This window comes from Sus scrofa, chromosome 13, assembly GCF_000003025.6.
Source record: "Sus scrofa isolate TJ Tabasco breed Duroc chromosome 13, Sscrofa11.1, whole genome shotgun sequence".
In the NCBI taxonomy this organism is placed as follows: Eukaryota; Metazoa; Chordata; class Mammalia; order Artiodactyla; family Suidae; genus Sus; species Sus scrofa.
The window spans coordinates 207118859-207141990 of NC_010455.5; the positions used below are offsets into that span (position 1 = coordinate 207118859).

The 23132-nt window shown below is 58.4% G+C and overlaps 1 protein-coding gene across 5 annotated transcripts; it reads right to left on the reverse strand.

Moving 5' to 3' along the window:
* On the reverse strand, positions 167-23132 carry DNMT3L (DNA methyltransferase 3 like). Of its 5 annotated transcripts, XM_021071081.1 has the most exons (15): positions 22521-23132; positions 22081-22242; positions 21637-21963; positions 14124-14213; positions 13576-13665; positions 13265-13309; positions 12522-12601; positions 12335-12447; positions 11375-11546; positions 9629-9716; positions 8370-8461; positions 6269-6344; positions 5698-5837; positions 2491-2670; positions 167-801 (listed from the first exon to the last, which is right to left on the reverse strand). In XM_021071081.1, the coding sequence occupies exons 5-15, from the start codon at positions 13637-13639 to the stop codon at positions 391-393; spliced, it is 1461 nt and encodes a 486-aa protein (XP_020926740.1). In that variant the 5' UTR covers positions 13640-13665; positions 14124-14213; positions 21637-21963; positions 22081-22242; positions 22521-23132; the 3' UTR covers positions 167-390. The 5 variants fall into 5 exon arrangements, with proteins under 5 accessions (XP_020926740.1, XP_020926741.1, XP_020926743.1 ...); XM_021071082.1 differs by lacking the exon at positions 22521-23132 and having other exon boundaries at positions 22081-22425; XM_021071084.1 differs by lacking the exons at positions 21637-21963; positions 22081-22242; positions 22521-23132 and having other exon boundaries at positions 595-798; positions 2491-2576; positions 14124-14302.

Below are 23132 nucleotides of genomic sequence, written 5' to 3' on the forward strand. Positions count from 1 at the left end.
GAGCTGCAGCTGCCGGCCTGCACCACAGCCACAGCAACCTGGGATCTGAGCCGCATCTGTGACCAACACCACAGCTCAGAGCAACGCCAGATCCTTAACCCACTGAGCGAAGCCGGGGATCAAACCCGCATCCTCATGGGTACTCCTCAGATTCGTTACTGCTGAGCCACGATGGGAATTCCAGGGTGACAGGTTTTAACCCTCCAAGCAAATGACAGTCATGACAGCATCGTCGCGTAGAAATGAAGCAGGTGCAGTGAGCAGTTCTAACGATGTGTCCTGCTCATCTTTCTCACACACACTTCCCATGTCCTACGGAGGAAGAGCTGTGCTCATACACAAAAACACAAAGATGACCCATAACTATTGCAAAAATATATTTTTAACTTCTCAACAGACGTACAGTAACGCTTCCAGCCGCACGGCACGCGTGAACCCTGGGGGCTTCGCCCCTCCCCTCAAAGGTCCTGGTGGGGGCGGGGCCTGCATCTCCAGACCCAGAGGGATGACAGGTCTGGAGCGACCACCGGAAATCCCAAGACAAGAGACTAAAAGAATAATTGGAAAAGGAAAAAAAAGACAATGCAAGGAAAGTTGTCGTTGTTCTAGGAAAAGTCGTCTTTTTTCACAGTATAATGACTCATTTATAAACAGGAAGTGAGTTCTGCTGAAAAATACTTGAAATATTCTCTCAGGGGGAGAAAGCAGTTCTTCACAAGCGCAGCTGGGCTCTGGGCGGGGGGCTGCCTGTCCTGAGCCAGCAAAGATAATTCCTCCTGGGAAACCACTGCCGAATGTCTGCTGTGGAGGAGAGAAGGGGCTTGGTACCCTCCCCAGAGCTCCCGGAGGGTCCAGGGACGGTGCCAGGGTGGGCACGTGGGGAGCTGGCAGGTGCCGTCTCCCTGGATTACCCAAGTCTCTGAGATAAACACCCTGAGAAGACCCCCTGCATCTTCTGGGATTTTGCCCAGTAGTGGAATAACAGGCACATCCTGGGCAGTAGGGACGATGGAGGAGCCTGTCCGTGGGGGGCGAGGGGGAGGGGTGCGGGCAGGCACAGAGCACAGACCCCGCGGACAGACCACTGGCCCAGCTCAGTGGCCCTGCTCTCAGGGTGCAGAGGCCACACAGAGCAAACCCACAGAAGAGGGAGGGCGGGACTTGTGGGCAAGGCTGGTTGAGCGTGCTGCCTGAGGCTCCTGCTGGATCCAACTGCCCCCAAGGTGAGCACGGCTGCCTGAGCCTGTGGACACTCAGCAGGGACCCGACCTGCCACGTGAGGCGGCCCTGGGGATTCAAGGCTGCCAGACGTGGCGCCTGGCACCTCGCTGGAGTCAGGGGACATTTCTCGCTTTATTTTGGGGGTGAAGGCCACTACTGAGGTGCACGAAACGAGCAGTGGGCCTCCCGATGTGCCCCTTTCCCACTTCTCCGGGCACCTCCACAGCCCAAGGGAGGCCGGAGCTGCCCAGAGGCACTGCCATCATCTCAGCAAAGTGGTCCCTTCCTCTGGGGAGCTTGGTCTCCCCTCCCTCCTCCCTCCTGAGCCTGAAGGGGAGCACCGGGCCCACCTCCCAGCCCACTGCTCCCTCCAGAAGCCGTGGAGGGGGGTGGGGGGAGATTCCACAGAGAGGACGGGTGACTCTCAAGGCTTCTGAAAAGATAGCAGTTTGGACACCTGCTCCGCCTGCCCCCCCTCCCCGCCACAGTCCCGGGTGGGGGACTAGCAGGAGCCATGGCGTGAACGGAGGATGCTGGCCCTGGGAGGTGGTGAAAGGACGTTTCCAGAAACTGTCAGGAGGAAGACACGTGACTCACTGTCCAGGCAGATGCAGTCAATGTCGGTTCAATACAAGGGCAAGGTCAGCCTTGAGGGGTTCAGGAAAGAGAAGGCTGCCTCCTCAAGGGCTGGGGGTGGGGGGCGCAGAGACAGGAGAGAGGACAAGTGTCCTGGGAGCAGAAAGGGTGCTGGGACCAGGGCTGTGGGTGTGCGGGGGCCTGGGCGAGGGATGTTCATGAGAATGAGCAGTCCCCAGAATGTTCCCGCAGCAGGTGAGGGCCTGTGTGTGCTGGGCACGCACCCCTGAGGGGCTGAAAGAGGCCCATGTGGCCTGAAGTGTACCATGGGGCGAGTGTGAGGTTGTGGGCTCATGTGAGCCAGTGATGGGGGGTGGTGAGTGTGAGGGGTTGGGGGGGCACACCCAGGCAGGTGCTCTGGAGGCTGGGGAGGGGGTACCAGGATGGGAGCACATGCGTATCGAGGAGTTTCTGAGAACCTCAGAAGAATCGGGGGAAGGTCCCCGACGTGGGAGGGGGTGCTGCTGACCTTGAGCTTGTCTGGAATTTGCGGGTCCCGACCGGGCACAGAGGTTGCCCCGGGCACGGCTCTGTCCAGCACACCCCCCGCTCTTAGGCTGGTTTCCCTGGCGATGCGGTGGGTCTCCCTCCGAGCTCCCGGGGACCCCAGGACCCCAAGGGCACGGGAACTACCTCCGCACGGCCGGGATGTTGCTCCACACGTGCACGGCATTCCGGACGGTCCTGCCATGGGCGTCCTGGACGGTCACGGGGTCGGTCTGCAGGACGGGAGCGTCGGCCGTGAACTGGGGAGACTGGACCATGCTCTCTGCCCCGCGCAGCCCAGAGCCTCGGCTGCTGCGGGCGCCACATCTGAACAGAGAACACAGCTCTGGGGCTCCCAGAGTCTCCCGGCCAACACGCCCTACTCGTCCGGTCTTTTTCCTACAAATTACCTTCTCAGCGCAAAAGCTGAGACATCTTTTTAAAGCTTTTACTGGAGGCTCTTCCATATGCACACAGGTGCCGGGGCCCAGGGAGCCGCCCCTCCCCAGAGCTGAGGCGGATTCCTGGGAGGACAAAAGCCCTTGGTCTTTGAGCCAAGAGATGCTTTTCAGGCAGATAAGGAGTTTGCCGACAGAGAGCAGTATTAAGGGCTGGTGCTTCCCGGTGCCCGCCAGGAGCACCTGGACCTGGGCCGCAGTCTCCCTAGAAAGGACCCAAGGGCAGGGGGTGGAGGGCAGGGTGAGCCTGGATGGGAGGGAGGGCTGGACAGGAAACTGAGGCAAGAGGCCACCCAGTTCCCCACACCCCACTCGAGGCAGCCTGGACTCCACCTCCCTGGACGCAGGGGCGGGGTGGCAGAGAGCCCTACAGGGACCGTGTCCAGACCCCTGGCGGGAGGCGCGCGCACACCTGGATGCACCATCGGGCACCGACCAGAGAGGTCCCTGTGCTGGGCACGTCTCCACGGTTCCCAGCCAGCAGCAGGGATGCGGCTCAGCAGCAAGGCAGGAGCAGGCACAGGGCAAGCTCTCTGTTCTGCCTGCGTGTGATTGGGGGCCAGTTTTGATTTACCAAACATGGGGCAGCCGGCCAGGGGTCCTGCTGTCCACCACGTTTGCTGGTGGCTGGTGCCCAGAGCTGGAGGCTGTGCTTTGGGGTTGGACTCACAATTACTTATTCACAGATTTTTCGATAAAGAGGTCCTCTTAGAACCTGGTCCTGGCTGCTGTACGTGGGACGCGTCAGAAATTAAAATTTCCCAGCTTCCTAAAAAGGAGAAATGACCAGAGACGCGGAAGAAAGCAAGGGAATCATGAGGCCACTTTGCTCAACTTGGTGAAAATGATTTTCACACTTTAATTAAATGGCTTCTATTCTGGGAAAACATAACTTACCAAACTGACCTCAGAAAAGATCGAACATCTTAACAGATGCGTTTCCACAGAAGAAAACTTACCCCCATTTGAAAACAACGGCACCAACAACCCATCCAGACAATTTCACACCAGTCCGTCAACTTTTCAAATATTTTTATGAATCAGGTTTGACACTGACAGCCGAACCCAAGGAAGATCCTACTAAACCCAAAAGAACCTCTCGCACCCGCCGCTCTCCTGCCTCTCTACGCAAAGACCCGACGTGAAATGCTTTTCCAGAACTCGGCAACTGGTAAAACAGACGTACCCACCATGACTAAGTAGGTATTTTCCAGGAGTGCAAAGACAAATCATTAAAGCTTATTAATTTATTATGTCTTATTAGCAGAGCTAAAGAAGAAACTTCATTATCTCCAAAGACATAAAAAAGAACATTGGGCAGAATCCAACAATTATTCTTGATAAAATTGCTCAAAAAAAAAAAAAAAAAGAAAGAAAGAAAAGAAAAAAGAAATCAAGGGGAAACTTCTGGAAATTTCCATAACATAGTGAACTTTATCAACCTTGACCTCAAAGCCAGCATCAGCTTAGAAAAACACAAGAAACACTTCCGCGAAAGTCAGGAACAAGACAGGCATGTCCCATCGCCACTGTGACTCCAGATGGGACAAGAGAAAGCTGTCCGTGGCACAAAATCACAAAGAAAGCCACCAGGACCTGCAGACAATCTGCTCAAATACCTAGAGAGTCTCACTCGATCAACTGAAAACCACCAGCATCCACGAAGTCTTCCAAGAAGCAGCAGGAGCTAACTTTCTGCACAGGGAGCAAAGGTTTCTTATACGCACATCAAAATCACTGAGATACAAAATGGATCATTCCAAGCACGAAGGAGGGAAGAAGTAAGGTGTCTGGGCAGAGGCAGGACAGCGGAGAGCTGGGGCCACCCTGTGGGCGGGCAAGGGAAGCATGGGTGAAGGGCACACAGGTTTCGCAATCTCCCTTCTGGACCCATCCCACGACACTGCCACGCGCACCCCAACCTCGGGGCACCGCTTGCAAGAGCGAAGGATTAGAAACAACCCCGCTCTCCATGAATGGGAACAGGTTAGACGCATCTGTTTTACAAAGTAAAACCGCACAAAGCGAAACGTACACATTGAAAAAAAGAGTGGGAGAGGGACTTTTTCTCTTTCCTTTTCTTTTTTCTTTTTGTGGTCACACACCTGCAGCACGTGGAAGTTCCCGGCTGCGCCACAGCCGCAGCCACGCCAGAGCTGAGCACCCTCTGTGACCTACCCTGCCGCTTGCGGCAACCCTGGATCCTTAACCCGCTGGGCGAGGCCGGGGCTGGAACCCGCATCCTTGCGGACACTAGGTTGGGTTCCTAACCTGCTGAGCCACGACGGGAACCCAGAGGAAGGCACCGTTTCACTGGAAGGACCTCCAAGGCAGCAGCAGTGAAAGGCCTGCTGTGGGGTGGGGCCTGGGCAGGTCTGTGCGTTCGTGAGGACGACCCGGCCGTGACTAAGGACCTGAGGATGCGGAGGGGCCCACGGGAAGGGGCGGCCAGACGTTCACTACCGGTTTATAAACACTTGAACGTGGGGAGACGTCCCGAGAAAAGGGGCCCCCGGGCCTGGGCTGGGGCTGCCCTGTGTGGGGCCGAGCTGGGAGGCACAGGCCGGGTCAGCCCTGGACGGGCTGGGCGGTGGGTCCAAAGTGGCTGCTCTGATGGCCAGGACTCAGGCCTGAGGAGAGGAACGGAAAGCTGTCGGGGCCCAGGAGGGGTGTGTGTCTGCGGGCGTGCACCTGTGTGTGACGCATGTGCGCGTGTGTGACTGCACCTGTGTACAGTCGTGGGAGTGTGCATGACCTGGGGGGGGCCAGGGGAGGAGAAAGGATGTGACCCGCCGTGGCGCCATCCTGACCCCAGAGCCGTGCAAAGGCACTGTCGGGCGCCCCCCAACCGCAGGGGGTCCAGGCATCCCTCAGGGAGGGCCCGGCCCGCACGCACCTCCAGGAATCGAGTGGCCACAGCCCGGTCGTCCTCAGATAGCACGAGATTGTCCACAAACATCCAGAAGAAAGGCTGCTGGCTGCCCGGCCGGGGCCTCGCGTACTGCAGGATGCGGTGGAACTGGAACAGGTACCACCCTGGGGGGCGTCCAGCACGTCTGGGCTCTGCCCTGAGGAACGTGGCACGCGAAGGCGGGGCAGCCAGGCCAGGCCATCTGCCCCCAGGGCAGTCCTGCCCCCGGCGGCCTCCAGGGCACCAGGCTCCCTGTGGGCGGTGGGCAGACCCAGCCTCGCCCAGTGGCCAGGTACTGAGACAAGGCAGGTGCAGGAGGGGCTGGGCCAGCAGCCACAGGGACATGGGGCCCAGCGAGGGGCGCCCTCACTGCTTGGGACGTGACTTCCCAGGGGTGTGAACTCCAAAGCCAGCACGCGGTACTCAGTACAATGGACGTGTGTCTGTGACACCCCAATGAGACTGCTTTTATCCCCATCTCTGCCATCCCCGATGGGGGGCTGGCACACGGGGGTGGGGACAAGCGCCCAGAGTTGGAACAGACGTGGTTTCTTACCTGGGGGGCGGTCGAAGGCACGGCCGAGCGGGGGTGTAGAGCCATAGACCAGGTCAAAGGGGCCCCAGTCTTCCACCTGCACGAGAGGGCGGGGCGGCTCGGGGGTGCAGAGCAGTCCCCGTGGGGCCCAGGCGCCTGTGACTCAGGCTGACCTCAGCCCGGGGGCCTCCAAGGGGGGCGGTGCACCCACTGGTCAGACCCACCTCTGTGGCTGAGGGGTGCAGGGAGCCCAGTTCCTCCATCTTGGGGAGGCCACCCCTGTCAGAGTCCTGGGGACCCAAGGTGACTCCTATGTGCCAGCATGGCCCTTAGGGACCCTCCCGAGAGGTTGACATGGGCCCCCAGTGTTCACATGGACTCTGTTGCTGGAAAATACTCAGGGAGCCCCTGTCGGCCTCCCCTGGGGAGGGCGAGCAACACCCCCCACCCCCCACCCCCCACCCCCACCCTGGTCGCCCACAACCCTGAGCTGAGACAAGGATGCTCTTTGTCCATCAAGGGCCCAGGCGCCCCCTGCCCAGGTGACATGAGGGACCCGCTTAGAGACTAGTCTATGTTGTTCTTTTTAAAAAAAATCCCAGAGACCCAAACATGAGGTCTCCGGCTTTGCTTATGGCTGCCCCCCAGCATATGGAGTTCCCAGGCCAGGGATCAGATCTGAGCTGCAGTTGCCACCTAAGCTGCAGTTGCCACCTAAGCTGCAGCTGCACCAACGCCAGATCCTTGACCAACTGTGCCGGGCCAGGGATGGAACCTGCATCCCAGCGCCACAGTGGGAGCTCCAGCTCTCTGGCTTTGTGAAGCACCTCGTCCAGGGCAGCCCTGGCCTCCCGGGACCCTCCCCAAGTCACTTCCCAGAAGCCTGCAGCCCACATCAGTCCCCAGCCTCTCATGCCCCCAGCACGTCCCGTCACGGGGACCTATGACCCCAACCCAGATGTGCTCCTGGGGCCATCTGCCCATTGTGCTCTATCTCAGCTGCTGACGGGAGCCAGGTCCCTCAGGGTGTTTAGACGGGGGTTGGGGGGCACCAAGGGGACCAGAGGAGGTGAAGGTGTGCCCACACTCTACATGCAGGTGACAGGTGGCGATCCCAGGAAACGCCGGGAAGGAAGCAGGGTCCTGGAGGAAACCCGCTGGGGTGCCCCTGAAATCCCCCCGAACCGCCGCCAGGTGGCCCGCAGATGCGGGAGCAGGTGGCCCGCATCTCTAGGAGGGGCAGCACCGCAGGAAAGCCCGCTTCGCAGGCCCTCGGGAAAGAGTGTGGTCAGCATGGCTCTTGAGGGCGCTGGACGCAAGCTCATTAATGGGGTGTCGGCTGAGCCAGGGCCTGTCCCATCTCTGCTGCTCGGGGGCCCTCGTGTCACCATCCCATCCCCTACCGACCTCCTCCCTGCGAGGGAGGCCCCCGCTGGGCCTGGGGTGAGCTCCCAAAATGCTCCCGGTGGGGCGTCTGAAGGGCACAGCGGGGGAGCGGGGGGAGAGGGCGCAAAGACACTGTCCTGGGCTTTGCGGGGGGCGTGACGGAGGGGCCTTCTCAGGCTCGGGGTGGGGTGGGGGGGTGCCACCCCGGACTCAGTCCCAGGGGCAGAGCAGGCCCCCCACGCTGGCTTTTTCCTCACCGCTCTGGCCCCTTAGACCCTCTGTCCAGGTGAGAGGCTGTGTCTGTGTGGGGTCGAGGGACCAGGGCCCTCCGGTCCCAAGGCCACAGGAGGAGGCGCCCCGGCCCTCTCCCTTCTGCAGTGACAGCCCGGGCCGGAGCTGGGTGCTGCTGAGGCGTTTTCAGGCCCTTCCTCCAAGGCCGCCGTCCAGGACGGCAGGAAGGAGTGGGCTTCGAGGAGCCCGAGCACTCGGAGGATGTCTTCAAACCCTCGGCGCTTTGTTTAGGGGGGCAGGGGGCTGAGCGCCCTCCCGGGCAGTTGGGGGCCGTGCAGTTGCCCCTCTCCTCTCTCCCACTGCGGGTCGACTCCTGCCTGACCGCCCCCCCCCACGTCGGCCCTGCTGGGGGCTGCCCCGCCCCTCCCCAGGTCCCAGCAGCGCCCCTGGAGGACCCGTCCAGCCCGCTTTCGCCTCGCCGCCCGCAGGCACCAGCGGCACTCACCTCCCTTCTCACCACGTTGGTGACATCGTCCAAGTGCCTCCGCGTTCCCGCCTCAGAACCGTTTTCCAAGAAGCCCAAACTCATCAGCTCTGCTGGGGAGCAAAGAGGACCCAGGAGGGCTGCCGCTGGCCGTGACCCCACGCAGGCCCAAAGGACCAGCGCTTGATCAGAAAACACGCCTGTCTTTCGACCCCTGTGTGTGTGGGGACAGAGCTCCCCTAGCGCGTGGCGGCGCACTCACCCTTCGTCTTTCCAGGGACGTGACAGGGAACCAAGACTGACGACATCGGCTGCGTTATCACTTATTACGCAACCAAACTCTCCGAGGGGTGACTTCAGAAAGTCAGCGGTGCGTGGCCAGGCCAGGCCTCCCTGGCTGCAGTGTCACTTTCTAGGTTAGGAAACCCCGGGGGGGTGGCAGCCCACACGGATATCGCTCGGCCAGGCTGTGACACGGCTGGCGGCAGGGGTGGAAGCCCAGCCCAGAAAGGACCTCCTACACTGAACAAAGGATGATGGCTGGGTAGCGCCCGGAAGGCTGGGCGGCCGTGGGCCATGACCCCTGGGTGCCTTCAGGGCCAAGCTGCTTCCGATGGTGCGTCTCGGGCCGGGTCCACAACTCGGGTGTGACGGAGGTCCCTGACCGCACTACCCAGGGTACTTGCACAGCGCGAGCCGGGTGCATCCTCCCCGCCCCTGGGACATAGACCGAGCAGTATTTTCCATGGATTCTTCTGATGCCTGCGGGGCCCAGAGGAATCCAAAGGATTTCCCAAGGCACCAGTGGGGGTGGAGGGGTTGTCAGGGCTCGGACTCCCAGGCAAGGCTGGAATGCAGCACGGGACCAGCCTGGGCCAGCTGGGTGACTGGGGAGGGAGCTGGCAGCCCTGGGAAGGGGGCTGCCGCAAGGTGGTCAGGTGAGCGGAGGGAGGCGTCAGAGGTGTGGTGGCCTCCGGCTGCCCTTGGCAGAGAACCTGGGCCCCAGGGCCCTCATTCTGTCACTTTATTTACAAGGCTGTAGGAATGAGCCCTGGGTACTCCTGAACCCCCCAAGTCCCCCACCTCCGGAAAATGACCCTCATTTCACAGGGGTCAGCCCCCAGCCCCCCTTTGCCTTCCACGCTAGCACACGTGCGCACGCGCGCGCGCGCACACACACACACACACACACACGAACACGCATACACCAGGTCCCCTGTGGGTCTCGCTCCAGGCAGCCCCATCTTCCAGTGCGGGTACTTGGATGTCACTGGACTCACCTTTCTTGATATCCCCAAAAAGGGACAGCACGCGGACGGGCTCTCTCTTCCACACAGGCACAGTTTTGTACATCTCAAGGGGACTCTCCTATTTGGATTTTTCGAAAAACGGTGTTCTGATGACTGCCGGGTCACAGCACCCATGAGAGACAAGGAGAGTTCCTTCTGGGCCAGCAGAGGCATTTCCCCGTGAAGGGAGACACCCGTGCCCTGGGGGCGGCCCTGCCCTGACTGCTGCCCCCAGGCCTCCAGAAGACCGCCCCCCCACCCCCAGGCTGGGGGCCTCCTCCCTGCCCCCACCCAGGCATCTCCAGCACAGGACTGGCAGTGCCGGGGCTTTCCCTGATGGGACAGAAGCTAATTCTATCCTGAGAGGAAGCCCTTCCCTGTGTTTCTGAGGCCTGGACTCACCTGAGCCCTCCCTGTCCCCTGTGTGGGCTCTGAAGGCGACCGGCAGAGGACCCCACCCAGGCCAGCTGCTGGCCTCTGGGTGCAACGGAGGTGCCGGCAAGGCCTGGGTAACGCGGCCCTCCCCCGTGGGGCACGAGCCAGCAGACATCTTGTGGGTCCATGTGTGAAACGGGCACCCCCAGAGCCCGTGCCCCCCAGGAGGTTCACTGAGAGGGTGCCTGGCCTCCAGCGAGCACAGCATTAAGCTGCAGATGGGAGACCAAGCTTGAGCAGGGGGGCTGCCTGGAGTCGGAGCAGATGGCTGGAGCCCAGCACAGGCAAGGACTGCAGGAGGAAGGGCAGGGGGTGCTGGGCTGCCCGCAGGCACCGGGAGATGAGGAGCGCAGGGCAGATCCAGCGCAGGCACAGCCCTGATGGACCCTTGGGGATGTGTGTCCTGACTCCCCGCATTCTCTAGCCTGCACCCCGCCCTGGGCCGGCATTCACAGCAGCCCTGAGAATCAACTCCTCCCTTGGACATGAAACTCACCCCCCCGCCCGCTCCCGCTGCCATTTGTGGCCCAGGGTCCTTTCTGCACCGAGATGGACAGTTTCTGCCACAAGTGAAAGAGCCTCCAAGAAGGGCAGGTGCCCTGTTCCCATCCAGTGTCAGGGCGTGCTGGGCGGGGTGTCCACCGGATGCCCCCATGGTGGGTCCAGCAATGCCATGGGGGACTCTCCAGACAGGCCTGGCCACAAACCACAGGGAAAAGAACCCCTGGCCGGCGTGGGCCGCAGGCTGCCCCAGAGCGGCACCCATCCCTCCCTACGGCGTGGCCACCCTCCCTCCGCCTCTGAGTCCCCCAGGCCTCCCCCTCCTCCTCCTCAGCCACCGCCCTGCACAAAAGCACGACCTCCCTCAGCTGAGATCCTCAACTACGTCACGTCTGCAAAGAGCCTGTCTTTACAATCAGTGAGGAGCCCAGGTAGCCGTGACCAGGCCTGGGCTGTTTCTTTGTGGGGGACACACAGCTCGACACCCTGAGATGAGCTCCTGCCCGGCTCCTGGCTCCTGGCCTCCATCCGCTGGATGGCCTCTGGGCCCGCCCTGGCTGAGCCCCTCGCCCGCCTCCCACCCAGGCCTCCTTCCCAGGCAGAAGCCTAGCTGCCAGGCCCCAGCAATGTTCAGGAGACAGACCAGCTGGTGGCAGCTGCCATCAAAGAAGAGGGTGAGAAAAGGGCCGTGTTTAAAAGCCTTTGACTTGACTAAGTGCGCAGAGCGGCTGGGCATTTTGCGCCCAGTCACCAGGGCAAACCAAGCACATCAGTTCTGTCCGCAGCCCCGGCGCCCCTCACCGCCTCCCGGTCGTAGAAAGCCTTCAGCCCAGCCCGCCACTTCCTCCTCCTCTGCAGCAGCCCGCTGCGGGGGAAGGGCAGGCACAGGAAGCAGACCCAGTTACTCATGGTGTGAACTCTCCCCGAGGTCCCGGGGCTGACCAGGGTGTCGACACACTCGAAACAGTAGCATCTAGAGTCAAAGAGAAAACCACAGCGACAGAAATGACCTGGGCTCAGCCACCAGGTGAAATCCCTGCACTTCGGCAGGCAGGGGACAGGCCGCTCCCTGCTCCCGACACTCGGGCTGCAGACAAAGCTGGCAGACAAAGCTGGCACGGTGGGGAGGTGGGGCTGCGGCCCAGGACGCGGGGCCAGTCTCTCTTGAGGACCTGAGGGACAGGAACCCAGCCTTCTGCAGGAGGCAGCGGGGGTGCGGGCGGAGGGGGGCCAATGACAGGTCTCACAGGCTCCCTGAAGCCAACTATCTTCCTCCTCCAAACTGAGCCTGCCGAGCCAGGAAGGACCTCCCAGCAAGCCAAGTTCAGGAGCCCCCGCTGGCGGGGAGAGTTCTGGGGTGGGGAGCTGTCAGGACAAGGGTGGCCCAGGAGGATGGAAGGGAGGGGCCCACAGACAGAGCTCAGGCTGGGGGGCGGCAGGAAACCAGCAGCCAGCTGGGCTCCTCTCACTGCCCTACTTAATAATCGAGGGAGCAGCTATGGCCCAGCGACAAAAACAGAAAGAAAAAATCACTAGCACCAAGCTTTGGACACTCTCCCTGACCCCAGGTCAAGGCTCTACACTATAGGAAACAGTTGACATGGAAATTGAAAGCACTGGAGAAAGTCATCCTTTGTTGGGGGGAATCCCGCCGCACCCCGGGATGTGGAGCAGAGCGGGATGGGAGTTCCCCAGGCTCACGGCCAGGGGTCCTTCATCCCTCGCCCCGGCTGCCCTGGCCTCGGGGCCCCCTCCTCTCACCGGGTGCAGTCGGGGTTTTCACAGATGAGCAGCGTCTCTCCAGCGCAGCAGATGGAGCAGTAGGACTGGTACCCGTCGTCGTCGTACAGGAAGAGGCACTCCAGGAACTTGTCCTTGACGAGGCAAAGCCAGGCTGCCTCCTTGCTCTGAGGCCTCCGCAAGGCCACCCTCGCCTGCCCCCGCTTACCTTGCACGGAGCGCACATCCCTCCCTCAAACAGAGGGTGCCGAGTGTGCACCTGGAAACTTCCGCAGCAGATGCACAGGTCTGGGGGGAAAACCCATAGCACACGGTGTGTCGTGACACCATCAGACAGAGCTCGGAAACCCGTTTAACACAAGACGTGCAAGATTCCTACACTGAAAGCCGCAAGCCATTGTTGAAAGAAATTCAAGAGCACGCAGATGGGCGAGCATCCCGTGTTCATGGAGACCGTGCCGTGCAAGGCGGCGAAGCCTCCCCACGTCGGTCTCCAGATCCTTCTCAAAATCCTAGCTAACCTTTTATTTTTGCAGAAATTGATAGACTGATCCTAAAAATTCATACGAAAATACAAGGTATCCAGAATAGGTAAACGCTGTTTGTGAAAAAAAGTAGATTTGTCAATGCCTAGGGTTGTAACGGGCGAGGCCAAAGGCTGCGGAACAGGGAGTGACGGTTGATGGCTACCAGTTTCTTCTTGGGGGGATGAAAATGCCCTAAAATTAGACCACAACGGTGGTTGTGCAAACCCATGCCTATACTAAAGGACTCTGACGTGTGCACTTAAAACAAGTGTCAGGACCCTTGGGGCAGGTGAAGGGGCTACGAGCGGGGCACCTGTGGGGTCCACTGCCCTGTTCCAGGGATAGACGACTGAGTGAGTCCGCCAACCTTTCCCAGGCTGGCTGACATCCCATCCCTTGACCTTGACAGGTGTGCCATGCTCACCTTCAATGTCTCGCTGGTTAACCTTGACTTCATGTGCAATAAGATCTGGAAAGAAAAGAAGCAGCCTCTTCCTCCACTTGTCTCCTAATTTTAACAGGTCAAGAGGTGAGCCTCACAAGCTGACCTTCTGCAGTCACAGGAGCCAGAGGACCACCAGCCACTAGCCTCTCCCCCGCCCTGCCTTTTCCAGGGACTCGTTAAACCTCCGAGCCCTGCAGCCCCTGAGCGATGTGTGGCTGTTCCCGCAGCGGGACCCCTAGATGCTGCCTGGGCCTGGGGTCAGCATGGCGAGTGGTGGGTCCTGTCCTCACCTCTGCGGGGCCTGGCTGGCCGTGGGGATGGCAGCTCGCTGGATCCCACCAGGATGATGTCCATGCTGTGCTCTGCCTCCGGGTCCAGGACTGGGCAGCAGCCATGGGGACACCCAATCAGGAGGCAGCACACGCCGAGAGAGGGCGAAAGTGGCCCAGCAGCCTCTGCCTTGAGCCCCTGACCCCCAGCACAGGGCCGAGCAGACCTCCCAGCTCAGCCTGTCCCCCTCCCCTGGTGACACCCACCCCTCCTGACCCAGGGTGGAGGGGCAGGAAGGCGGGTGGTGAGGGCCAACCTTGAGGGGGCTCGGGGGGTCCCCCCAAGCTGGGCCCTTGCCACAGGGTGGGTCAGGGGCTGGTTGTCCCCATGAACAGGAGGGCAGGGGGCCCTCACACGGCCCGAGGTCCACCGTGGCCCCTGCCTCCTCCTGTGTCCACCTGCACTGTGAGCCCCTCAGCCACCCCCATGTTCCTGCCTCCCAGGGTCCCCCCCACCCCAGCCCGTGGTCTCCCCCCTCGAAGGCAAGGGGCCGCCAAAAGGGTCTCACAAATTTCGCAGGGCCAGGACCACCGCTCCACATCTGGCCTCGGCGCTGGGTCAGGGTCCGAGCCCTCCAGGGTTTCCAGGGTCAGGGTCTCTGGGGAGGAGAGGGCCATGGAACCAGAGAAGGGCCTTCCAGAAACCAGCAGAAAACCAGGTGGCTGGCTGGGAGGGGGGCCCAGGGTCCTCTCACGTGAGGTGCGGGGCGGGGCGGGGCAAGGGCGAGGGCGGGGCGGGAGAGCCTCAGTGCCTAGAGAGGTGTTTTGTGGAAGGGTGGGGGCTTATGTAGGGGTGCTCCTGTGGGTGGGGTCCTGGAGAGGCAGGGAGGGGGAGGGGAGGAGACTCCTGGGGGGGGCAGGGGATCTGAGCTGTGGAGAGGGCTTGGGGGCGGGGTGAGGAGGGCTCATTTGTGGGGCTCTGAGGGCGGGGGTGGGGGTCCCGGGGGCGGGGCTTAGGGTACCGGGCTCTGGGCTGGGGGTAGGGGGCAGGAGGGAAGCGGGAGGGAGTTCAGTGGGGCCCTGGGACCTAGAGGGTGGGGTCAGGCTGAGAAAAGGGGAGTGAGGGTGAGATGGGCGGGGGCGGGGTTGAGCGGGACACGACATAACTCCCTCCCTTGGGCTTGGGTGTGGCCGGGGCCTCCAGACTCCCCCGTAAAAGCCAGCGTGAGCGCCCCCCGCCGCCCCGCCGGGTAATCCAGGGAGAAGCCTGTCCCACACGGGAGCAGCAGCGAGAGAGCCCAGGTGGACTTCACCGCACTCTCCTGGATGAGATGAGGACCCGGTGGCTTCTGTGGTCCCCTCCCCACCCACGAGCCCCGCCTCCACCCAGGAGAAAAGCACCAGAAAATCCCAGGGGAGGGACGGCCTGCGGAACACCTGCCAGGACGCTTCAAGACTGTCAAACTCCTCAAAAGCAGAAAAAGTCAAAACACTGTCACAGGCCAGAGGCGCCGAAGAGGACACGAGGACTGAACAGGACAGCAAAAGGACATTAAGGGAAACTCCAAGGGCATCTCTAACCTGTGGCTTCTTAGCTTCGTGAATAATGTATCCGTGCTGGTTCATTAACTGTAACAAATGTATCCACTGTGCAAGGTGTTAATAAGAGGGCGGAGGGCCGGGTGTATGGCAGCTCTGTGTTAGCTTCCCAGGTTCTGTAGATAGAAACTCTTGTAAAATCGTTTCTTTTTCTTCTCTCAATAACACAGTATCATTGGTGGCCGTGCTGTAGGTGACATCCCTGTCTCCGATTTATTTCGTTTATAAGGTGGGAGTTTCTGCCTTTTGACTCTCCGCACCCACGTCGCCCATCCCGCCGTCCCCGCCTCTGGCAAACTCCTTCTCTTTATCTGTGAGTGCGTTTGGTTTGTTTTTAACTCCACGTGTAAAGTGAGGTCCATGGTATTTGTTTTTCTCTGTGTCTGTGTCTTGGTGGTTGTAAATGGGGCTGCAGTGAACATAGGGGCGCAGGTATCGTCTCACATCAGTGGTTTCATTTTGGGGGGATGAATATCCAGGAGCGGAATTGCTGCATCGGACGGCGCTTCTACTTCTAATTTTCTGAGGAGCCTGCATGATGTTTCCCGTAGTGGCTGCACCAACTTACACCCTCACGACAGGGCACGAGTGTGCCCCCTTTGCCACATCCTCAGCAACACAGGTTATTTTCTGTCTTTGGACACCAGTCATTCTGACGGTGTGAGATGATTTTCAAATATTTTCTCCCACTCAGCACTTTGCCTTTTCATTGCGTTGGTGGCTGCCTTTGCGATGAAGAAGGGTTTTAATGTATGATGTGGTCTTATTTGTTTATTTTTGCTCTGGTTGCCTTTGCTTTTAGTATCAAATCCCAGGAAATCATTGCCAAGATGTCAAGGAGTTTACTCTCTATGTTTTCTTTGGGGAATTTCATGGTTTCAAGTCTTACACTCAAATCTTTTTTTTTCTTTTTTTTTTTTAAGTCTGCACCTGTGGCACATGGAAGTTTCCGGACTAGGGACTGAATCCGAGCTGCAGCCGAGGCCTATGCCACAGCCACAGCAACACTGGATCCTTAACACACTGAGCGAGGCCAGATATTGAACCCACATCCTTATGGACACTATGTCAGGTTCTTACCCACTGAGCCATAATGGGAACTCCCACGTTCAAATCTTAAATCCATTTTGAGTTCATCTTTGTGTACAATGTGGGATAGGGTCCAGGTTCATCCTTTGGTGTGTGGCTGTCCAGTTGTCCCAACCATGTACTGAAGAGACTGTTTTTTCCTCTTGCATATTCTTGACTCTTGTTATAAATTAATTGTCTGCAAATATATGGGTTTTCTTCTGGGCTTTCTACGTGTTCCATTGATGTGTGTGTCTGTTTTTGTCCCAGCACCATGCTGTTTTAATGACAAGAGCTTTGTAATATTGTTTGAAACCAGGGACTGTGGTACGTCTAGTTTTATTTTTCTTTCTCAGGATTATTTTGGGTCTTTGTGATTTTAAGCAAATTTTAGGATTTTTTTTCTATTTCTTTGAAAAATGCCATTGGTGTTTTGATAGATACTGCACTGAATCTGTAGGTTGCCTTGGGTAGCATGGTCATTTTAACACATCAATTCTTCCAGTCCATGAACACATCTTGCAAAGTGTTTTAGAATATTTATTCTCTCCCCCCCCCTTTTTTTTTACTCTTTATGGTGGCACTTGGCAGCATATGGAAGTTCCCAGGCTAAGGGTCGAATTGGAGCTGCAGCTGCCACCTTATACCACAGCCACAGCAATGCCAGATCCTTAACCCACTGAGCGAGGCCAGGGATCAAACCCGCGTCCTCATGCATACTAGTCAGGTTCTTAACCTGCTGAGCTACCACAGGAACTCCTAGAATATTTGCTCTAAGAGTTTATTACACCTTTTTTTAAGCGAACACTCATAATGACACTGAGACCACCTTCCCTGGGCCCAGATGCGTTGTCTCAATTGCTCTCTCCTCCTTTGCCTGCATTTAGCTTTGTTTTTCAGCTAGGACACCAGATTAAAAGTGATTATAGGGAGTTCCTGTCGTGGCGCAGTGGTTAACGAATCCAACTAGGAACCATGAGGTTGCGGGTTCGGTCCCTGCCCTTGCTCAGTGGGTTAATGATCCGGCGTTGCCGTGAGCTGTGGTGTATGTTGCAGACGCGGCTCGGATCCCGCGTTGCTGTGGCTCTGGCATAGGCCGGCGGCTACAGCTCCGATTCGACCCCTAGCCTGGGAAACTCCATATGCCTCAGGAGCGGCCCAAAGAAGTAGCAAAAAGACAAAAAAGACAAAAAATAAAAATAAAAAAAAATAAAAGTGATTATAAGGACCTGGCCTGCAGGTGGATCTGTCAGCTGACCGCATCACCCGACCCCTGTGTCCAGCCCTGCTCCCCGCCCTGCCTGTGCCTGTGAAGAGTGGAGTGTGGGGGTCCTGGGGGGCCCAGCTCCAGGGAAGGAATGACCTTCCCATCGCTGCCCCTGAAGATCACATGTGTGGAGGCAAAGGCGGACGCAGGCAGGCCTCTGTGTCCACGGGGGCCGCCCACCAGCTAGACCTCGCCCACAGCCTCGCACTCAGCAGCGGCCAAGCCCTTCGGGGGGACAGGGAGGGGGTGCTGAAGCTTCCTGGTGGACGCCAGCCCCCGCACAGAGCAGAGCCTTGGAGTGGAAACACAAGATCCCTTCCCGGTCCGTGTGGGGACAGAAGCAAGGCCCTGTGCCATCCACAAAAGTGACGGACATCCCCCCCTCCTGGCTGAAACAGTGACTGCAAGTCTCCCCAGGTGCTGGCTGGGATGCCTTACGTGCCCAATTTAGGTATTAACCTAATGCAAAGATTCCTTCACGGAAACCTGCAGGATGACGTCTGCAAGCGCCTGGGCACCCGGCCAGCCGAGTCCTCACATTTTCTGCTAGGGTCCTCACCTTCCTATCGCACTCAAAAGCTCCCGTCCACCCCCAAGACGATAGGCGTGTTCATCTTTATTTCCGCGTTTCACTCCGTTTTTTAGCACATCTCTAGTGTAGTCAGGATGGCTGTGGGCTTTGGCATGATTTTGGCATGGATCAGCTGGTGTGCAGACGACTTATTGAGGGGTCCGACTCCCCCATGTACGCCACAGGGTGCATTTATTGCAGAATAACACGCAGGTGTGTTTGGCGCGGGCTCCGAGCTTTGCACTTGGTTCTGCGTCTCTAGCAGCAGGCTCCCGGCCTCCCACTGCGGCTGGGTACCACCCTGGACAGCCAGGCAGCACCGCCCTCCTCAGAACTGCCCTGTCCTGTCCCTTGTTCATTCCTCTTCCCAAGGAACATCCGACTCAAGTTTTCAAACCCTTTTAGTAGTTTGATTTGAAATATTTAGTGTTAGAGATTAATGAAGGATGAGCTGCCTTTTTGGAAAAAAAATAGTAGTTGATTGTGTTAATTCCTGCGTTAATTGTGGTAATTTTCTGCTATACAGCAGGTGGCTCAGCCATGCAAAGAAGTCTGTTCTTCATGTCTCTGAGTCTGTTTCTGCTTCACATATGCTAAGAACTGCCATGTAAAACAAAATTAACGGAGTTACTGTAACAAACCTGACTAGCATCTATGAGGACATGGGTTCGATCCCTGGCCACAGTCAGTGGGTTAAGGATCCCTTGTTGTTGTGGTTGTGGTGTAGGCCAGAAGTTACAGCTCTGATTCGACCCCTGGCCTTGGAAAGCTCCATATGTGGCAAAAAAAAAAAAAAAAAAAAGCAATTAAGAAATTAAATCCAGGGATGTGGTATATGTTCTGTTTCTTTTTTCTTTAAAAAAAATTACATATGTTGGGAGTTCCCACTGTGGCTCAGCAAAAACCAACCTGTTTAGTCTCCATGATGAGCAGGTTTGATCCCTGGCCTCGCTCAGTGGGTCAGGGACCGGGTGTTGCCATGAGCTGTGGTGCAGGTTACAGATGTGGCTCAAATCACACGCTGCTGTGGCTGTGGAGTAGCCCGGCAGCTACAGCTCCGATTCAGCCCCTAGCCTGGGAACTTCCATATGCCATGGGGGTGGCCCTAAAAGACAATGCATATGTTAAGTATGCCTTAATAAGAAGATATGCAGGCAAATAAATAAATAATAAAAATAAATAAAACAAATAAAACAGAATGTGGGCACTGCAGATGGCTTCCTATCTTTAGCCCCAATTCTCTGATATTTTGATTGGTGTTGTGAATACTTTCAATTATATTTTATTTCCTTTGTGTGTGTGTGTTTTGTCTTTTTAGGGCTGCACCCGTGGCATATGGAGGTTCCCAGGCTAGGGGTCTAATCGGAGCTATAGCCACCGGCATACACCACAGCCACAGTAACACCAGATCTGAGCTGCGCCTGTGACCTACACACACCACAGCTCAAGGCAACACTGGAATCCTTAACCCACTGAGCGAGGCCAGGAATCGAACCTGCAACCTCATGGTTCCTAGTCAGATTTGTTTCTGCTGAACCATGATGGGAACTCCTATTTCCTATTTTTTATTTGAAAACAAATCTATGCTTATCATTAAATTCAAACCCTGCTGAAATGTACAGACTAAAAAGTGAACCTGGAGTTCCCGTTGTGGTGCAGCGGAAATGAATCTGACTAGCATCCGTGAGGTTGCAGGTTCGATCCCTGGCCTCGCTCGGTGGGTTAAGGATCCGGTATTGCCGTGAGCTGTGGTGCAGGTCACAGACATGGCTCGGATCTGGTGTTGCTGTGGCTGTGGCGTAGGCCGGCAGCTGTAGCTCCAATTCGACCCCTAGCCTGGGAACCTCCATATGCCGTGGGTGTGGCCCTCAAAAGACAAAAAAATAAAAAGATGAACCCAGCTCACAGTGTTCCCCGTCCCAGCCCAGGGCCCACATCTGTGAGTCTCCTTCGGGAGGGATAAGTCTCCTTTCCCCTCTCTGATTCTTCGAAGCAAGCACGTCACCCTGGGCTCAAGGTGCTGTCCTTTGCAGCAGGTGCTGAGCTCATGTGGCCCTGCGCCTGCCCCACCGCCCCCGGCTCAGCTTCGTCCCTGGAGGGACACTTTGGGGGTTTCCCTTCCTTCACCCTCACACGTGATCACTGGGGGACGCCCCTCTGGCCCTGGTCACCTTCTAGGGTTTTTTTAATTTAATTTAATTTAATTTTAAGGGCCAAACCTGCCGCCTATGGAAGTTCCCTGGCTAGGGGTCAAATCAGAGCTGCAGCTGCCGGCCCACACCACAGCCACAGCAACGCGGGATCCTTAACCCACTGCGCAAGGCCAGGGATGGAACCCGTGTCCTCATGGACACTAGTCAGGGTCATTACGATGCGCCCCACGGGAACTCCCACCTTTCTGTTTTGTCCGCTGCATATTCAGCAGGACAGGACCTGGTAGGGACATGCCAGAAGGGATGTGCCCGGAGAACACTGGTGTCAATACCCACGTCCACGTCCCGCCATGGCCAGGGTCCCAGCCCACCAGAATCCCTGGGGTGGGGGGCAGTGAGTGGCCAGCATCTTTCCCGGGGCTCAGGGCCCTGGGGGGGGGAGGGCACTGAGGACACTGGTGTGGGGGTGCCCTCCACAGCCCCTTTGGCCTGGAAACTCCCTGCATGCTTTCTGCCTTCACACACTCAGGGCCTGGTCCCTGTCCTGTCACTCAAGGGTCTGGCTCTTCCTGGTGCCAGGCCATCGGCACTGCCCAGGCTGGCTCCCCTGTCCCTGCCAGGTGGGGGCTCAGGCTCCTGTCCACTCAACATGCCTGTCCTGACCCTGCAGAGGACAGGCCAGGTGGAGGCGGGGAGGGTGCAGCCTGTAGCCAGGAGATACTGAAACCCCAGGAGATGACGGAGAGAAAATCTTCAAAGCATTTTCACAATATCTGACACAAACTGTGTCTAGCATATGTAAAGAACTATTACAAATCAATGATACAAGCAAAATTTTGCCCGTTTTAAAACAGGCCAAGGGAGTTCCCGTCGTGGTGCAGTGGTTAACGAATCCGACTAGGAACCGTGAGGTTGCGGGTTCGGTCCCTGCCCTTGCTCAGTGGGTTAACGATCCAGCGTTGCCATGAGCTGTGGTGCAGGTTGCAGACGCAGCTCGGATCCCGCGTTGCTGTGGCTCTGGCGTAGGCCGGTGGCTACAGCTCCGATTCAACCCCTAGCCTGGGAACCTCCATATGCCGCGGGAGCGGCCCAAGAAATGGCAAAAAGACAAAACAAAAAAAACCAAAAACAAAACAAAACAGGCCAAGGCCTTGAACAGACACTTTGCTCAGAAAGGTACACCAGTGGCCATGAAAAGATACTCGAGAACGGCGGTCAAATTCCCACCGCAGAGAGACCCCCGCCCGCCCGCATGGCCCCCAGCAGACACCACCAGAGCCAGTGCAGCAACTGGAAGCCTCGTGCTAGGAAGGCCAAAGGGCACAGGCCCTTTGGAGAACTGTGCCCTCCCCCAGCTCCCCTGGGCCCTCCCCCAGCTCCCCTGTGCCCGCTGGGCCAGGACTCACTCCCGGCCATGTCCTTACCCAAGAGGAACAGAAACGTCGTCCCGCAGGACTGGGTCCCAGAGGATCAGTTCTGTCCACAGCAGCCCAGGTGCCTCCGGCAGGTGAGCGGACGAGCAAACGCCCACGGCTGGGAGGTGGGCAGGGGGACCATCGAAGCCGAGGGAGGAACCAGGTCGGTACTCGCAGCCGCGTGGAGGAACCCAGACGTACTCGGGGTGAAAGGAGGGTAGGACGTGAGGTTTCCTCTCAGATCGTTCCCTTGACGTCACGTTCCCGAACCGGCGACAGGAGTCTTCAGTGACCCCGAGCAGATCAGAGCTACTTCCGGGAGGTGGCACCGGGGACCTGCCCGGGGAGATGGAAATGCCCTGAGCTGCGCTGGGGCGCCAGCCCAGGGCGAGCCCTCCTGCCAGACACACACCGGCCCTCGGATCTGTATGTGTCCCGGCGAGGGGACTGCACCTCCGAGAGGACAGAAGGGGAACGGGCTCCCGAGAGGCGAGGCGTCTGCAGATCCGTCTCGTCCTGGCCACGGTTCCCCAGAATCTCTCTCCACGGAAGGCAGGGGCGACGGGGACCTGCCGTACAGCACGGGGAACGCCACCCAGCGTTCGGGAAAAGAGCCTGGAAAAGAAGGGATGTGGGCACACACGTATAACGGATGCACCTTGTTGTGCAGCAGAATTATCACAACCCTGTAAATCAACTCTACTTCAATACAATTTTAAAGAATGGAAAAAAATTCAAAATAACATGCAGGTTAATTTTATAGGACCAGTGATCTAAGAGCAAGACAAAAGAGGGTTCCTGGTGCTGCCGCTCCCTCCCTCTGCTCAAGGCCCCCCACCCCGATGTCCAACACCAGCACCCAGCCCCCCTCCCCAGCGTCCAGCTCTGCAGACCTGGGGCTCGGATTTCCAGGTAACGCAGATGCAGGCGCTCAGGGGACAGACGTAGGACAGGAGACCCGAGCCATGTGGGGGTGGGGGTGTGAACTGGCTCCCGCCAGGCTGGCAGGGGCCACCCAAGGCCATCGCTGGCTCCCGGCCACCTCCTCCGCGTGACTTCCGCTCTGGGCTGGGTCCCTCTCCAAGGGCACACACTCTTGGCTCCCCAGTGCTCCTGCCCTTTGCAGGGGCTGGGCACCTCTTAGTTGCCCCCAATTCCTGGGCTGCACCCCACTTCTCAAATGGCCCTGGTGCCAGCAAGCTTATCTGTGACCTGCGACGGGCTCAGTCTACCAACTGGGCCTCCATCCCACGCCACTTGGCCTCCGACCCTCGGGCTGCGGGTTGCACTCTGTCTCAGGACAGGGCAGCAGACCCCGCTTCCCAGCCAGCCGCCCTGTCTTCTGGGACTCTGGCTCAGCTTCAGGATTCTAAATACCATCCCACAGCCTGACAAGTGGCATCAGCAGCCAGACCTGCCCTGATGCCATGCATTCCTGACATTGCCACGGGTCCCAGGTCCCCTCCCAGCCTGCCCCTCCCACGACTTCCCTGCAGGTTTCCCAC

Bases quoted from the DNA above. Each gene is read 5' to 3' on its own strand.
- DNMT3L (XM_021071081.1), bottom strand. From the start codon at position 13,639: ATGGACATCATCCTGGTGGGATCCAGCGAGCTGCCATCCCCACGGCCA. The intron at 8,462-9,628 runs GTGAGTCCAGTG...TTTGCTCCCCAG, and splicing joins TTTTGGGGATATCAAGAAAG to CAGAGCTGATGAGTTTGGGC. The intron at 5,838-6,268 runs GTAAGAAACCAC...GACGCCCCCCAG, and splicing joins TGCCTTCGACCGCCCCCCAG to GGTGGTACCTGTTCCAGTTC.